This window comes from Pristiophorus japonicus, chromosome 14, assembly GCF_044704955.1.
Source record: "Pristiophorus japonicus isolate sPriJap1 chromosome 14, sPriJap1.hap1, whole genome shotgun sequence".
Classification (NCBI taxonomy): domain Eukaryota; kingdom Metazoa; phylum Chordata; class Chondrichthyes; family Pristiophoridae; genus Pristiophorus; species Pristiophorus japonicus.
Window position 1 is genome coordinate 476,868 of NC_091990.1, and position 18,496 is coordinate 495,363.

Here is an 18,496-nt window from a genome sequence, read left to right on the forward strand (position 1 = left end):
GTTGTAAACAACCAGGAACAAGGGCCAGCAAAACAACATTGATGGTTTTCATTACCTGTGAAATTGACAGGGAACTGATGCCAGTCTGGGGATCATATGTAGCCTCTGTAATTTTCTCCCCATCTTTGCACCATTGAACAGTGCTCTGGGCCTTTGTGTTTGTCACCTGTTCAATGTACAAATCAAATCAGAAATCAAAATTGAGACATTACACTAGGTCGTCTGATTTAATAAATTTACATGATACTAAAGAAAAGTTCTATTTAAGTTATACAGTTTGAACCTCCCTTATCCAGAACTCCCTTATCCAGAACCACCCCTCGTCCGGAACCATTCCCGGCCACCGGGTGGCGCATGCGCAGAACTCCAACATGAACAAATTGAAATCCTTCCTCGCTGCCGACTCCCGCAATCGCTGGCCTGACCCCGCAATCCACCGCTTCCCCGCCCCCCCAACCCCCCATGATCTCTCTGCCGCACTCTTAGCCCTAAGCTAGCCAGCCCCGATACCCCCTTGCTCAGTACCTGTACCATCCAATTTAACGTGACCACCCCTCGTCTGGAAAAATCCCTTATCCACAACAGGCCAGGTCCCGAGGGTTCCAGATATGCAATTCATTTTTATAGAATATGTTTGTACCTTGCAAGTGAGAAGGAGATCACATTCTTCTGTCACTTCCCAGCGCAAGTACTTCTCAAAATAAGGCCCTGAAATTTGGGTTGAAGAAGTTATTAATATCAAATGCAATAAAATTTATGCTGAATTAGCCATGGTTCCCAGCCCTCCAGGATTGACCCAGAAATAAAGATTAATCTCTTGGACACTGCTGCAATCAACCCAGCAGGGAAAATATAGGGGCATTAAACAAATTATTTGTTTTTTATTCATTTTCTTTGAACGCTTTTGTTTATTAGTTATTGAGACGGGAGAAAAAAGGTTGTCTGATTGGGGAGGGGGGTGTGACAGGTGTGTTGCTACAATTGGCCTCAGCACACCTGGGCTGGGCGGGCAGGGGCAGAAACCTGTTCCTGAACGCCACTCAATGTTGAGAGAGATCTGGACCAGACTTGACTTAAAATATGTGTCCAATGACTGCATCAAACTCAGTATCAACTTCAGATGAAACAGATAAGGCAAAATTTTCATCCTTTGTATCTTCCATTTCCATCACTCAATCTCCAGTACCAAACAGAACTGGTGATTTCCAGGCCATTGTTGAACCGGAGGAGACCGATGAGGAGGAGGAGGAGGAGGAAAGAAGAAAAACAACAACAACTTGTATTTATATAGCGCCTTTAACATAGTAAAACGTCCCAAGGCGCTTCACAGGAGCAATTATCAAACAAAGTTTGACACCGAACCACACAAGGGGATATTAGGGCAGGTGACCAAAAGCTTGGTCATAGAGGTAGGTTTTGAGGAACGTCTTCAAAGGAGGAAAGAGAGGTAGAGAGGTATAGGAAGGGAGTTCCTGAGCTTGGGGCCCAGGCAGCTGAAGGCACGGCCACCGATGGTGGAGCGATTATAATCGGGGATGCTCAGGAGGCCAGAACTCAGGATTCCTGGTTTATTAGTCGAATAACATAACCACAATGTCACCTTAGCCCTTTGCGTACGCAAATAGCCTAATGCCTGTTTCAGACATGGGCATGCAAGCTGATTTATTAGTCTTTACCCTGTCTCCTTATTTAAGGAGAGATATACTTGTATTGGAGGTAGTTCAGAAAAGGTTCACAGGGTTGATTCCTGGGATGAGGGGGTTGTCTTATGAGGAAAGATTGCGCAGGTTGGGCCTGTATTCATTGGAGTTTAGACGTATGAGCGGTGATCATAGTGAAACATATAAGATTCTGAGGGGGCTGTAAAAAGTAGATGCAGAGAGGATGTTTCCCCTCATAGGGGAATCTAGAACTAGGGGGCATAGTTTCAGAATGAGGGGTCACACAGTTTAGACAGAGATGAGGAGGAATTTCTTCTCTCAGAGAGTCATGAATCTTTGGAATTCTCTACCCCAGAGAGCTGTGGAGGTTGGGTCATTGAATATAATTAAGGCGGAGACAGACAGATTCTTGAACTATAGGGGAGTCAAGGGTTATGGGGAACAGACGGGAAAGTGGAGTTAAAGCCAAGATCAGATCAGCCATGATCAGCCAATTTGTGCACAGCAAGCTCCCACAAACAGCAATGTGATAATGACCAGATCATCTGTTTTTGTTATGTTGTTTGAGGGATAAATATTGCCCCAGGACACCGAGGATAACTCCCCTACTCTTCTTCAAAATAGTGCCTTGGGATCTTTTACGGCCACCTGAGGGAGCATTTTAACGTCTCATCCGAAAGACGGCACCTCCAACAGTGCAGCCCTCCCTCAGCACTGCACTGGGAGTGAGCCTAGATTTTTGTGCTCAAGTCCCTAGAGTGGGACTTAAACCCACAACCTTCTGACTCAGAGGCAGACCCAGCACAGTGTGAGAATGAAAACTAAATCTTCCATAAATGTGACTGGAAGAGGGAAATTAGTCGTGTACATTAAGGTAATGGATTGTAAAGTAATGTAAAATAATTTGTTCCTACATTAATTGAGGGAAGGGTAGCTTTAAGATTGGGGACAGGAAGCTTGCAATCTCACCATGGTTTAAATTTGTGCCATAAGTGCGAAACAAGTATCTATTATTTGCTCTGGAAATTGTAACTAACAGAGCTGAATATGAAGTAGGATTTTGTTTGTTAAACTATTTTTGCGATTCATTGCCAAATGATGAGAAAACTCTGTGGGAGCAAACATCCTTCCTTCTGGAGGTTTTCATTCGGTTAAAGTCGATACAAAATCATTCTTCTGCAAAACAAAAATGGTTACATTGCAACCAGCTTCCCTTGTACAAACGTGTCTATCATACACGTTTGTAACATAAAACTGTAAATTAGTGACTAAACCACGGTCAATGGCCTTGTGCATCGGCCCTTCACCTGCAATGTAACCACACACGGATAAAGTCACTTGGACTTTGTTACCTTGTTTTCTCGTCCATTCCTTCCTTTGGAAATCGCACTCTGATAAAACAGCTCGAAACTCTGAAAAAAATCAAACCCATTTTATTCTATTCTAAGTATGCTAGTCAGTTCCTTTTACTTGAATATTGCAGATGATACAAACATTGGGCTTGCGGTTGATAATGAAGAAGAAAGCTGTAGACTGAAGGAAGATATCAATGGACTAGTCAGGTGGGCAGAACAGTGGCAAATGGAATTCAATCTGGAGAAGTGTGAGGTAATGCATTTGGGGAGGGCTAACAAAGAAAGGGAATACACATTAAATGGTAGGACACTGAGAAGTGTAGAGAAACAAAGGGACCTTGGAGTACATGTCCACAGATCCCTGAAGGTAGCAGGGCAGGTAGATAAGGTGGTTAAGAAGGCATACGGAATACGTGCCTTTATTAACCGAGGCATAGAATACAAGAGCAGGGAGGTTATGCTCAAACTGTATAAAACACGAGTTAGGCCACAGCTAGAGTACTGTGTGCAGTTCTAGTCAGCACATAACAGGAAAGATGTGATTGCACTGAGAGAGTGCAGAGGAGATTTATGAGGATGTTGCAAGGACTGGAGAATTTTAGCTATGAGGAAAGATTGGATAGGCTGTGGTTGTTTTCCTTGGAACAGAGGAGGCTAAGAAGAAACTTAATAAAGGTGTATAAAATTATGAGAGGTGGCGATTGTGGATAGAAAGTACATATTTCCCTCAGCAGATAAGTCAATAATTAGGGGAACAGATTTAAAGTAATTGGGGGGAGGTTTAGAGGGGATTTGAAACGTAGAAATATAGAAAATAGGTGCAGGAGTAGGCCATTCAGCCCTTCGAGCCTGCAGCGTCATTCAATTAATTCATGGCTGAACATGCAATTTCAGTACCCCATTCCTGCATTCTCACCATATCCCTTGATCCCCCTAGTAGTAAGGACTTCATCTAACTCCTTTTTGAATATATTTAGTGAATTGGCCACAACAACTTTCTGTGGTAGAGAATTCCACAGGTTCACCACTCTCTGGATGAAGAAGTTTCTCCTCATCTCGGTCCTAAATGGCTTACCCCTTATCCTTAGACTGTGACCCCTGTTTCTGGACTTCCCCAACATTGGGAACATTCTTCCTACATCCAACCTGTCTAAACCCATCAGAATTTTAAACTTTTCTATGAGATCCCCTCTCATTCTTCTGAACTCCAGTGAATACAAGCCCAGTTGATCCAGTCGTTCTTGATTTGTCAGTCCCACCATCCCGGGAATCAGTCTGGTGAACCTTCGCTGCACTCCCTCAACAGCAAGAATGTCCTTCCTCAAGTTAGGAGACCAAAACTGTACACAATACTCCAGGTGTGGCCTCACCAAGGCCCTGTACAACTGTAGCAATACCTCCCTGCCCCTGTACTCAAATCCCCTCACTATGAAGGCCAACATGCCATTTGCTTTCTTAACCGCCTGCTGTACCTGCATGCCAGCCTTCAATGACTGATGTACCATGACACCCAGGTCTCATTGCACCTCCCCTTTTCCTAAACTGTCACCATTCAGATAATAGTCTGTCTCTCTGTTTTTACCACCAAAGTGGATAACCTCACATTTATCCACATTATACTTCATCTGCCATGCATTTGCCCACTCACCTAACCTATCCAAGTCACTCTGCAGCCTCATAGCATCCTCCTCGCAGCTCACACTGCCACCCAACTTAGTATCATCCGCAAATTTGGAGATACTACATTTAATCCCCTCGCCCAAATCATTCATGTACAATGTAAACAGCTGGGGCCCCAGCACAGAACCTTGCGGTACCCCACTAGTCACTGCCTGCCATTCTGAAAAGTACCCATTTACTCCTAATCTTTGCTTCCTGTCTGACAGCCAGTTCTCAATCCATGTCAGCACACTACCCCCAATCCCATTTGCTTTAACTTTGCACATTAATCTCTTGTGTGGGACCTTGTCGAAAGCCTTCTGAAAGTCCAAATATACCACATCAACTGGTTGTCCCTTGTCTACTCGACTGGAAACAACCTCAAAAAATTCCAGAAGATTTGTCAAGCATGATTTCCCTTTCACAAATCCATGCTGACTTGGACCTATCATGTCACCTCTTTCCAAATGCGCTGCTATGACATCCTTAATAATTGATTCCATAATTTTACCCACTACTGATGTCAGGCTGACCGGTCTATAATTCCCTGTTTTCTCTCTCCCTCCTTTTTTAAAAAGTGGGGTTACATTGGCTACCCTCCACTCCATAGGAACTGATCCAGAGTCTATGGAATGTTGGAAAATGACTGTCAATGCATCCGCTATTTCCAAGGCCACCTCCTTAAGTACTCTGGGATGCAGTTCATCAGGCCCTGGGGATTTATCGGCCTTCAATCCCATCAATTTCCCCAACACAATTTCCCGACTAATAAGGATTTTCCTCAGTTCCTCCTTCTTACTCGACCCTCTGACCCCTTTTATATCCGGAAGGTTGTTTGTGTCCTCCTTAGTGAATACCGAACCAAAGTACTTGTTCAATTGGTCTGCCATTTCTTTGTTCCCCGTTATGACTTCCCCTGATTCTGACTGCAGGGGACCTACGTTTGTCTTTACTAACCTTTTTCTCTTTACATATCTATAGAAGCTTTTGCAGTCCGTCTTAATGTTCCCTGCAAGCTTCCTCTCGTACTCTATTTTCCCTGCCCTAATCAAACCCTTTGTCCTCCTCTGCTGAGTTCTAAATTTCTCCCAGTCCCCAGGTTCACTGCTATTTCTGGCCAATTTGTATGCCACTTCCTTGGCTTTAATACTATCCCTGATTTCCTTTGATAGCCACGGTTGAGCCACCTTCCCTTTTTTATTTTTACGCCAGACAGGGATGTACAATTGTTGTAGTTCATCCATGCGGTCTCTAAATGTCTGCCATTGCCCATCCACAGTCAACCCCTTAAGTATCATTCGCCAATCTCTCCTAGCCAATTCACGCCTCATACCTTCAAAGTTACCCTTCTTTAAGTTCTGGACCATGGTCTCTGAATTAACTATTTCATTCTCCATCCTAATGTGGAATTCCACCATATTATGGTCACACTTCCCCAAGGGGCCTCGCACAACGAGATTGCTAATTAATCCTCTCTCATTACACAACACCCAGTCTAAGATGGCCTCCCCCCTAGTTGGTTCCTCGACATATTGGTCTAGAAAACCATCCCTTATGCACTCCAGGAAATCCTCCTCCACTGTATTGCTTCCAGTTTGGTTAGCCCAATCTATATGCATATTAAAGTCACCCATGATAACTGCTGCACCTTTATTGCATGCACCCCTAATTTCCTGTTTGATGCCCTCCCCAACATCACTACTACTGTTTGGAGGTCTGTACACAACTCCCACTAACGTTTTTTGCCATTTGGTGTTCTGCAGCTCTACCCATATAGATTGCACATCATCCAAGCTAATGTCCTTCCTAACTATTGCATTAATCGTCTCTTTAACCAGCAATGCTACCCCACCTCCTTTTCCTTTTATTCTATCCTTCCTGAATTTTGAATACCCATGGATGTTGAGTTCCCAGCCCTGATCATCCTGGAGCCACGTCTCCGTAATCCCAATCACATCATATCCGTTAACATCTATTTGCACAGTTAAGTCATCCACCTTATTACGGATACTCCTTGCATTAAGACACAAAGCCTTCAGGCTTGTTTTTTTAACACCCTTTGTCCTTTTAGAATTATGATGTAGTATGGCCCTTTTTGTTTCTTGCCTTTGTTTACTCGGCCTTCCACTATTGCTTTTTACCTTTCTACCATCTGTTTCTGACTCCATATTACTTCGCCCTGTCTCACTGCATAGGTTCCCATCCCCCTGCCATATTAGTTTAAACACTCCCGAACTGCATTAGCAAATGTTACCCCTAGGACATCAGTTCCAGTCCTGCCCAAGTGCAGACCGTCCCTTTTGTACAGGTCCCACTTCCCCCAGAACTGGTTCCAATGTCCCAGGAATTTGAATCCCTCCCTCTTGCACCACTGCTCAAGCCACGTATTTATTCTAACTATCCTGCTCCCTCTACTCTGACTAGCACGTGGCACTGGTAGCAATCCAGAGATTACTACCTTTGAGGTCCTACTTTTTAATTTAACTCCTAGCTCCCTAAATTCAGCTTGTAGGACCTCTTCCCGCTTCTTACCTATATCGTTGGTACCTATATGTACCACGACAACTGGCTGTTCACCCTCCCTCTCCAGAATGCTCTGCAGCCGCTCCGAGGAGAAGTTTTTTCACCCAGAGGGTGGTGGGGGTCTGGAACTCACTGCCTGAAAGGGTGGTAGAGGCAGAAACCCTCACCACATTTAAAAAGTACTTGGATGTGCACTTGAAGTGCCGTAACCGACAGGGCTACGGACTGAGAGCTGGAAAGTGGGATTAGGCTGGATAGCTCTTTGTCTGCTGGCGCGGACACGATGGGCCGAATGGCCTCCTTCTGTGTCGAAAATGTCTGTGGTTCTGTGAACAGCCAGAGCAAACCTTTGGCAGAATGGTAGAGTGCCTGCCTCTGAGTCAGAGAGAGCATAGCTTAAACCCTGTTCCAACCCAGGTGCTCTTTGTTCTCATTGACATCCAGCTCGATACTGGAGTTCAGTGGGAAAGGGTGTCCCCTGCCAGTGTAAGAATGGTCATGGCCACGGCAGGAATGTTGCAGTCACGGCTTGTCGGACTGTTAATCAGCCCATGAATCCTTCCATGACTTCAAACTGTTCTCCAGGCGTAGAGCATAAAAGCAATTTATAATTAAAATAACCATCCACCTGTCAATACTTCCTGTCCCATGACTAGCTGCCAAAATTGAGACAGACTTTTAAAATGTAAACTATTTAAAAAAGTTATACAGAAGTTACAACATCCAATCAGGCCATTGGGACCAACCAGTCTATGTCAGTGTTTATTCTGCACATGAGCAAATAGTTCAATATTTACCTGCCTTGTTTCCATCTCCCTTCAACCCCTTCCCCTTCCTCCTCCTCTCCAGTCTAATCTTCAATGTTAACAGAGTTTCTGCCTCAACCACTGACCCTGCAAGCTAACTGAACAGCCTCAAAGCTCTCGATCTTTCTGCTCCAAATCTCTTACATTTAATCTATGACTCCAGGAACTAGAGCACAAAAAAATCTAGGCTGACACTCCCAGTGCAGTGCTGAGGGAGTGCTGCACTGTCGGAGGTGCCGTCATTCGGATGAGATGTTAAACCAAGGCCCCGTCTGCTCTCTCAGGTGGATGTAAAAGATCCCATGGCACTATTTCGAAGCAGAGCAGAGGAGTTACCCCCGGTGTCCTGGGGCCAATATTTATCGCTCAATCAACGTTACTAAAACAGATTATCTGGTCATTATCACATTGCTGTTTGTGGGAGCTTGCTGTGCACAAATTGGCTGCCACGTTTCCCACATTACAACAGTGGCTACACTCCAAAAGTACTTCATTGGCTGTAAAGCGCTTTGAGACATCCGGTGGTCATGAAAGGCGCTATATAAATGCAAGTCTTTCTTTCTTTCCATGGTCCCTCGTTCTTGATCCCTCAACTGCCCAAGGCAGTCTGCTTTGATCGGCTATGTCCCTTCCTTATACAATGTTAAACACTTCTGTTCTAATGCCTGCAGCCAGTTGGCTTCTACTCTTTCAAATCTGCCCCAGTCCAATCTGATCTTCGTTTTTGTCCTGACCTTCCCCCTTTCTAGTTGAATCTTAAACTTTATCGCGTTGTGATCATTACTCCCAAGGTGCTCACTCACAGTTAGCTCATCTACTGGATCTATTTCATAAGAACATAAGAATTAGAGCAGGAGTAGGCCATTCAGCCCCTCGAGCTTGCTCCACCATTCAATGAGATCATGGCTGATCTTCTACCTCAACATCACTTTCCTGCACTGTACCCAAATCCCTGGATTCCCTTAATATCCAAAAATCTGTCGAATATACTCAACGACTGAGCTTCCACAGCCCTCTGAGTGAAGAAAAACCTCCTCATCTCCTTATCCTAAGACTGTGACCCCTGGTTCTAGACTCCCAACCATTACTCATACTGCTGTCAAACTTGTAGATTGTAAAATACGAGACATCGGGTGATTTGTATCTTGCGTGTACTTTGTTGCGAAGTTTCCAAACACCAATTAAATGTTAATAAAGAGTCAGGGACACACCGTTCTTGACCAGCATTTACGTTGTTAAATATAAAGTTTAGAAAGCTTTTATATGCATCCTTATACAGCAACTTGTATTTAAATAGTGCCTTTAACATGGTAAATGTCTCAAACAAGGTGCTTCACCATCATGTACGTATGCTTGGGTTTACTAGCCACCAGTTGGCGCCACTGTCGGAGGTCATTGAGCTGCGCGCACGTGTGTGCGGCCCACCTATAAAAGGCCATCCATCTTGTAATGTGATCACTTCGGGCCCTAATAAAATAGAGCCAGGTTTGTACCCATGTTAGTTTATAGTATTCAGTCTATCGAGTTATTACATATACAACATTCACAACAACAACTATACCTTTATAAAGCATATTTAATGTAGCAAAACTCAAGGCGCTTAACAAGAGTGATATCAATAAAAACATTATTGAAACCGAGTCACAGAGGGAGGTATCAGTGCAGGTCACCAAAGGTTTTAAAGAGCATCTTAAAGGAGGAAAGCGAGATAGAGAGGCGGAGAGGTTTAGGGAGGGAGTTCCAGAGCTTGGGGCCCAGGCAGCTGAAGGCACGGCCACCGATGGTGGAGCGATTATAATCAGGGATGCTTAGGAGGGCAGAATTAGAGGAGCGCAGACATTTCAGGGGGTTGTGGAGCTGAAGGAGATTACAGAGATAGGGAGGGATGAGGCCATGGAGGGATTTGAATACAAGGATGAGAATTTTAAAATCAAGGCGTTGCTTAACTGGGAGTCAATGTAGGTCAGCGAGCACAGGGAGTGATGAGTGAGCGGGACTTGGAGTGAGTAAGGACTCGGACAGCCGAGTTTTGGATGAGTACAAGTTTATGTCGGTGGAAATGGGAGGCTGGCCAGGAGTGCGTTGGAATAGTCGAGTTTAGAGGTAACAAAGGCATGGCTGAGGGTTTCAGCAGCAGATGAGCTGAGGCAAGGGGTGGAAGCAGCAATGTTACGGAGGTGGAAATAGGCCGTCTTGGTGATGGAGCGGATTTGTGGTCAGAAGCACATCTCGTGGTCAAACACAACATCAATAAAACGGGGAAGGTGGCTCAACTGTGGCTAACAAGGGAAATTAGGGATAGTGTTAAATCCAAGGAAGAGGCATATAAATTGGCCAGAAAAAGCAGCAAACATAAGGACTGGGAGAAATTTAGAATTCAGCAGAGGAGGACAAAGGGTTTAATTAGGAGGAGGAAAATAGAGTACGAGAGTTAGCTTGCTGGGAACATAAAAACTGACCGCAAAAGCTTCTATAGATATATGAAGAGAAAAAGATTAGTGAAGACAAACGTAGGTCACTTACAGCCAGAATCAGGTGGATTTATAATGGAGAACAAAGAAATGGCAGACCAATTGAACAAATACTTTGGTTCTGTCTTCATGAAGGAAGACACAAATAACCTTACAGAAATACTAGGGGACCAAGGGTCTAGTGAGAAGGAGGAACTTAAGGAAATCCTTATTAGTCAGGAAATTTTGTGAGGGAAATTGATGGGATTGAAGGCCGATAAATCTCCGCGGCCTGATAGTCTGCATCCCAGAGTACTTAAGGAAGTGGCCCTAGAAATAGTGGATGCATTGGTGATAATTTTCCAGCAGTCTATCGACTCTGGATCAGTTCCTATGGACTGGAGGGTAGCTAATGTAACACCACTTTTTAAGAAAGGAGGGAGAGAGAAAACAGGGAATTATAGACCGGTTAGCCTGACATCAGTAGGGGGGAAAATGTTGGAATCAATTATTAAAGATGAAATAGCAGCGCATTTGGAAAGCAGTGACAGGATCGGTCCAAGTCAGCATGAATTTATGAAAGAGAAATCATGCTTGACAAATCTTCTGGAATTTTTTGAGGATGTAACTGGTAGAGTGGACAAGGGAGAACCAGTGGATGTGGTGTATTTGGACTTTCAAAAGGCTGTTGACAAGGTCCCACACAAGAGATTGGTGTGCAAAATTAAAGCACATGGTATTGGGGGTAATGTACTGACGTGGATAGAGAACTGGTTGGCAGACAGGAAGCAGAGAGTCGGGAAAACGGGTCCTTTACAGAAACGCAGGCAGTGACTAGAGGAGTGTCGCAGGCTCAGTGCTGGGACCCCAGCTCTTTACAATATACATCAATGATTTAGATGAAAGAATTGATTGTAATATCTCCAAGTTTGCCTTTTGGCTAAGATCATGCGTAACTGACCTGACCAGCCACCATGACCTCCGGGTGGTTTCTCCCTGGTCAGGAAGGTATATGCTTGCTTTTTTGGAAACAGGAGGTGGGTGGGGTGGCTTGACCCATCCACCTCCACGGAGGTGTGTGGGGTGGCTTGACCCATCCACCTCCATGGCACGAACCTGGTATTGCAGTACTTCCAGGAACGGTACAGTGGCTCTAGGCCTTTTGGCTAAGAGCATTGGCGCAGAGTGATCCTTGGCATGTGCAAGGTGACCTCTGGCGTTTGTGATTTGACAAAGAATTTGAACGATTGGCTACGAATTTATAAAAAAAAAAAAAAAATCTCCAAGTTTGCAGATGACACTGAGCTGGGTGGTGGTGTGAGCTGTGAGGAGGACGCTAAGAGGCTGCAGGGTGACTTGGACAGGTTAGGTGAGTGGGCAAATGCGTGGCAGATGCAGTATAATGTGGATTAAATGTGAGGTTATCTACTTTGGTGGCAAAAACACAAAGGCAGAATATTATCTGAATGGCAGCAGATTATGAAAAGGGGAGGTGCAATGAGACCTGGGTGTCATGGTACATCAGTCATTGAAAGTTGGCATGCAGGTACAGCAGGCGGTGAAGAAGGCAAATGGTATGTTGGCCTTCATAGCTAGGGGATTTGAATATAGAAGCAGGGAGGCCTTACTGCAGTTGTATAGGGCCTTGGTGAGGCTTCACCTGGAATATTGTGTTCAGTTTTGGTCTCCTAAACTCAGGAAGGACATTCTTGCTATTGAGGGAGTGCAGCGAAGGTTCACCAGACTGATTCCAGGAATGGCAGGACTGACATATGGGGAGAGACTGGATCAACTGGGCCTGTATTCACTGGAGTTTAGAAGGATGAGAAGGGATCTCATAGAAACATATAAAATTCTGATGGGACTGGACAGGTTAGATGCAGGAAGAATGTTCCCAATGTTGGGGAAGTCCAGAACCGGGGACACAGTCTAAGGATAAGGATAAGCCATTTAGGTCCGAGATGAGGAGAAACTTCTTCACTCAGAGAGTTGTTAACCTGTGGAACTCCCTGCCGCAGAGAGTTGTTGATGCCAGTTCGTTGGATATATTCAAAAGGGAGTTAGATATGGCCCTTATGGCTAAAGGGATCAAGCGGTATGGAGAGAAAGCAGGAAAGGGGTACTGAGGTGGATGATCAGCCATGATCTTATTGAATGGTAGTGCAGGCTCATAAGGCCGAATGGCCTATTCCTGCACCTATTTTCTATGTTTCTATGTTTCCAAGGTTGTGAACAGCCAGGGAACGGAGCAAACATCTCAAACAGGGAGAGATGGGTGCTGAGCAGTAGCAGGCAGAGACTGGTAACAAGGCAGAGCTGTTTCGGGAGAGAGTTCCAGATAGCAGACTGAGAGGAGGTGGAAGCAGGAAATATATAAGATTCCCGAGGTGGAAGAGTTGAGGGTGTGAGCTGGGCTCGGAATGGGACTTGATTACAAAAGCAAGGTGAGTAAGGCCTTTCGATGGGACCTTCAAATCAAGATTTACAATTCTTCGTGTTGGGGAATGGGAAGCCATTGAAAGTATATGTGAGAATGGGAGTGACAGGTGAGCGGAGTTAGTGCTCGACATGCTGTGGGTAATGGAAGTTGGGTGATTTGAAGCTTTATGTAGATTACAGCATGGAGGAGATTGGTGGTCACTGTAATGTAGTTGCTTCATGGGTTCTTTGCTTAAGAAACCATAGTAACACATTGCTATTAAGAACCAGTTGGTTTATTAGCAAAGGTTTAACAATCACACTACACATTACCAGTTCATCCACCAGGCTCACAACCACCTGCCCCATCGTGGATCTCCCGAACCCAACTGGCTGGGGTTTTATTGAGTCTTGTGAACATCACGTGACTGGCTAAGCCCCTCCCTGTGAGCATACTCACAGGTGCACACATTACGGTAATAAAGATGTATGCAAGGGTTTAAGCAATTGTGAGGAGAGGGAGGTTGAGGTAATGTTGTGGAGGCAGAACTAAGTGGTTTGTTGAGGAACAGGACAATAGGTTTGAAGCTGAGCTCCAAGTTAAATAGGATTCAGCATGTGGGAACGAATGGGGTGTGAGATTCTTCAAATAGTGTCGCACCTTGGAAATTAAACACGCAGTTCGACAACTGACTGCGAAAATGGCAGCACAATTAACTGAATAAATGAAACAAATAGATGTTAACTTACTCTTATCAATCAGGACCAACGTGAACTGACCCTTGGCTTTCCCATCGCTCAGCTGGGCAGTGTAGGAGCCTTGATTTTCTTCACAGAAGTTTTGAATGATCATTTCTATAATGCCATTGGCTTTATCGAAATTAATTTTGTGAGCCTGTGTGGAAAAATCACATTTTTAATCATTTTATCTCCCTCATTGTTTTATTTACTGGTCACAGTCTCGAAGGGCAGTACTGAGGGAGCGCTGCACTGTCGGAGGGGCAGTGCTGAGGGAGTGCCGCACTGCCAGAGGGGCAGTGCCGAGGGAGTGCCGCACTGTCGGAGGGGCAGTACTGAGGGACACCGCACTGTCGGAGGGGCAGTGCCGAGGGAGTGCCGCACTGTCAGAGGGGCAGTGCCGAGGGAGTGCCGCACTGTCGGAGGGGCAGTACTGAGGGACACCACACTGTCGGAGGGGCAGTGCCAAGGAAGTGCTGCACTGTCTAAGGGGCAGTGCTGTCTGAGGGGCAGTACTGAGGGAGTGCTGCACTGTTGGAGGTGCAGTACTGAGGGAGCGCCGCACTGTCTGAGGGGCAGTGCTGTCTGAGGGGCAGTACTGAGGGAGTGCTGCACTGTCGGAGGGGCAGTACTGAGGGAGTGCCATACTGTTGGAGGGGCAGTACTGAGGGAGTGCCATACTGTCGGAGGGGCAGTACTGAGGGAGTGCCATACTGTTGGAGGGGCAGTACTGAGGGAGTGCCATACTGTCGGAGGGGCAGTACTGAGGGAGTGCCATACTGTCGGAGGGGCAGTACTGAGGGAGTGCCATACTGTCGGAGGGGCAGTACTGAGGGAGTGCCATACTGTCGGAGGGGCAGTACTGAGGGAGTGCCATACTGTTGGAGGGGCAGTACTGAGGGAGCGCCGCACTGTCGGAGGGGCAGTACTGAGGGAGTGCCGCACTGTCGGAGGGGCAGTACTGAGGGAGCGCCGCACTGTCGGAGGGACAGTACTGAGGGAGTGCCACACTGTCGGAGGAGCAGTGCTGTCGGAGGGGCAGTACTGAGGAAGTGCCGCACTGTCGGAGGGGCAGTACTGAGTGAGCGCCGCACTGTCGGAGGGGCAGTACTGAGGGAGTGCCGCACTGTTGGAGGGGCAGTACTGAGGGAGCGCCGCACTGTCGGAGGGGCAGTACTGAGGGAGTGCCGCACTGTCGGAGGAGCAGTGCTGTCTGAGGGGCAGTACTGAGGGAGTGCTGCACTGTCGGAGGGGCAGTACTGAGGGAGTGCCGCACTGTCGGAGGGGCAGTGCCGAGGGAGCGCTATGCTGTCAGAGAGACAGTACTGAGGGAGCGCTGCACTGTCGGAGGGGCAGTCCTGAGGGAGTGCTGCACTGTCAGAGGGGCAGTGCTGAGGGAGTGCCACACTGACGGAGGTGCAGTGCTGAGGGAGTGCCGTACTGTCGGATGGTCAGTACTGAGGGAGCGCCGTGCTGTTGGAGGGGCAGTACTGAGGGAGTGCCGCACTGTCGAAGGGGCAGTGCTGAGGGAGCACCGCACTATCGGAGGTGCAGTGCTGAGGGAGTGCCGCACTGTCGGAAGGGCAGTCCTGAGGGTGTGCCGCACTGTCGTAGGGGCAGTGCTGAGGGAGCGCTGCACTGTTGGAGGGACAGTACTGAGGGAGCGACGCACTGTCAGATGTGCAGTACTGAGGGATTGCTACACTGTCGGAGGTACAGTACTGAGGGACACCGCACTGTCGGAGGGGCAGTGCTGAGAGAGTGCCGCACTGTCGGAGGGGCAGTACTGAGGGAGTGCCGCACTGTCGGAGGGGCAGTGTTGAGGGAGCGCCGCACTGTCAGAGGGGCAGTACTGAGGGAGTGCTGCACTTTCAGAGGGGCAGTACTGAGGGAGTGCCGCACTGTTGGAGGGGCAGTGCTGAGGGAGTGCCTCACTGTCGGAGGTGTAGTACTGAGGGATTGCTGCACTGTCGGAGGTGCAGTTCTGAGGGACACCGCACTGTCGGAGGTGCAGTACTGAGGGACACCACACTGTCGGAGGGACAGTGCTGAGGGAGCGCCACACTGTCGGAGGGGCAGTACTGAGGGAGTGCCGCACTGTTGGAGGGGCAGTACTGAGGGAGTGCCGCACTGTTGGAGGGGCAGTACTGAGGGAGCGCCAAACTGTCGGAGGGTCATTACTGAGGGAATGTCGCACTGTTGGAGGGGCAGTATTGAGGGAGCGCCGCTCTGTCAGAGCGACAGTACTGAGGGAGCGCCGCACTGTCGGAGGTGCAGTACTGAGGGAGTGCCGCACTGTCGGAGGGGCAGTACTGAGGGAGTGCTGCATGTCGGAGGGGCAGTACTGAGGGAGTGCTGCACTGTCGGAGGGGCAGTACTGAGGGAGTGCAACATGTCGGAGGTACCGTCTTTTGGATGAGACGTTAAACCGAGGCCCCATCTGTTCTCTCAGGTGGATGTAAAAGATCCCATGGCACTATTTTGAAGAAGAGCAGGGGAGTTATCCCCAGTGTCCTGGGGCCAATATTTATCCCTCAACCAACATCACTAAAACAGATTATATGGTCATTATCACATCACTTCACCGCTGACCAAAAATTATGGAGAAAATGTGGAATGGAAATGTTAACCTGGGGTCTGGAAATGGAATATCAGTATCTCCAGGCAATGCAAATGTTACTGGTCCCAAAAGTTGTTTTTTAATTCGCATTCTGAATCACTTCCATTTTGTGGATAAATGATCTATCTACATTGTTACATAACAAAATAAACCAGTTGATCTGGTCATTATCACATTGCTGTTTGTGGGAGCTTGCTGTGTGCAAATTGGCTGCTGCGTTTCCCACATTACAACAGTGACTACACTTCAAAAGTACTTCATTGGCTGTAAAGCACTTTGGAATGTCCGGTGTTCGTGAAAGACGATATATAAATGCAAGTCTGTCTTTCACTGAGGGAACGAATGAAACTCATTGGCAGTGAGTGGATGTCTATGGTGAAGCTAGCTTTATAAAGCTTGTGAAATCATTCCAGCAAAGTCACTGTTTTGTTAATTGAAGGAGTGCAATGATTAGCCATAGGTAAAGGTTCCTTGTTTTAATATTAAAACAAATTTAAAATAAACTAAATCAGAAATATTTAGACTGACAAGTTCCCCCTCTCACACCCAGCGATCATGGAAATTGTTTTAATTTCTTCAAAATATCAGCTTCGAATATTGTCGGTAAAATGATAAAGTGGTTGATTCACCTCTAAATATAACAAAGAATCTCAAGTTATGTGAAAGTATTTTAGATACGTTTTTTAAAAATTCGTTCATGGGATGTGAGCCAGCATTTATTGCCCGTCCCTTGATCAGGCAGTTCTTGAACCGCTGCAGTCCGTGTGGCAAAGGTGCTCCCACAGTGACATTGTCACAACAGTTTGGTACAACGGAGTGTCTCACTGGGCCATTTCAGAGGGCAGTGAAGACGCAACCACATTGCTGTAGGTCTGGAGTCACATATCGGCCAGACCGGGTAAGGGCGGCAGATTTCCTTCCCTCAAGGACATTAGTGAGCCAGGTGGGTTTTTACAACATGGTGATTCTAACTTTTTATAAATTTCCAGATTTATTCAATTGACTGAATTTAAATTCCCCAGCTGCCGTGGTGGGAGTTGAATTTATTTCTCCGGATTTTTAGTCCAGGTCCCTGGATTACTGGTCCAGTAACAACCAGTGTTGTTTATCACTTGACTAGTATTCAGAGTATTTATTTAATCTCAAATCATGTTAGTTTGTTGGTTTATTTCGCAGATGGTTATTTTTAACAAACAGAACTATTCTGATCCAGATTGATGATTTGTATGTTTGACGTGTACGTGTAAAATATTTTTAGCTCTCAATTAATGGCCTGTAATTTAAGATGTGCATTTTGTGAAGACAGCTTTATTTGTTCATGAAAGACTGACATCTAAGAGGTCCCAGAAGTGGGTGTTTTGGATACCTAACAAGTTGAAAGAGAAGCTTTCAGATCGAACTGGAGTCCTTTCACCAGCTGCTGGTGAAATCAGATGCTGAAGTGTCCCAATGAGATTTAAGCTTAGAGTTGGAATGAAGGCACTGATATTTATAGTGCAATATGACAGGCCAGAGTGAAAGCACAGACCTTCCTTACCGGGGTTACTTAACCCATTGATGACATACATTGTGCTTATGTTATGCGCATATTGTAATTGCATTTGCTGATTATTGGTTTGTAAATAAAGCTACCAGTTGCTTTCATGTATGACTACCTAGTCTGTGTGGTAATACCCATCATTTTGAAGAATTTGGTCCGTGTGCAAAACTATGTTAAATCCACTACACAGATTATTGCACGTGGGTAATTAGTAGTGAGAACATAAGAACATAAGAAATCGGAGCAGGAGTCGGCCATTTGGCCCCTCGGGCCTGCTCCGCCATTCAATATGATCATGGCTGATCTGACCATGGACTCAGCTCCACGTCCCCACCCGCTCCCCATAACCCTTTACTCCCTTATCGCTCAAACATCTGTCTTTCTCCACCTTAAATATATTCAATGACCCAGCCTCCATAGCTCTCTGGGGCAGAGAATTCCACAGATTCACGACCTTCTGAGAGAAGAAATTCCTCCTCATCTCAGTGAGAAGGATACTCCTCTGTAAGGACTGATTGTAAATCATAAGTTTCAAAACTTACAGGAATAACTGTTAGACCATTGACGGAGAAGATAAGAACATATGTTAGGAGCAGTAGTAGGCCATTCGGCCCCTCGAACCTGCACCGCCATTCAATGAGTTCATGGCTGAACATGCAACTTCAGTACCCCATTCCTGCTTTCTCGCCATACCCCTTGATCGCCCTAGTAGTAAGGACTACATCT

General features: G+C 46.3%; 1 protein-coding gene across 1 annotated transcript in view; it reads right to left on the reverse strand.

Moving 5' to 3' along the window:
- The window catches only part of myom3 (myomesin 3), a 136,822-nt gene that overhangs the window by 30,101 nt on the left and 88,225 nt on the right, over window positions 1–18,496 (reverse strand). The window contains exons 24-27 of the mRNA XM_070898386.1: window positions 13,623–13,767; window positions 3,014–3,073; window positions 641–708; window positions 56–166 (exon numbers count right to left, since the gene is read on the reverse strand). Coding sequence (XP_070754487.1) covers window positions 56–166; window positions 641–708; window positions 3,014–3,073; window positions 13,623–13,767 — 384 coding nt within the window. The remainder of the gene's footprint in view (window positions 1–55; window positions 167–640; window positions 709–3,013; window positions 3,074–13,622; window positions 13,768–18,496) is intronic.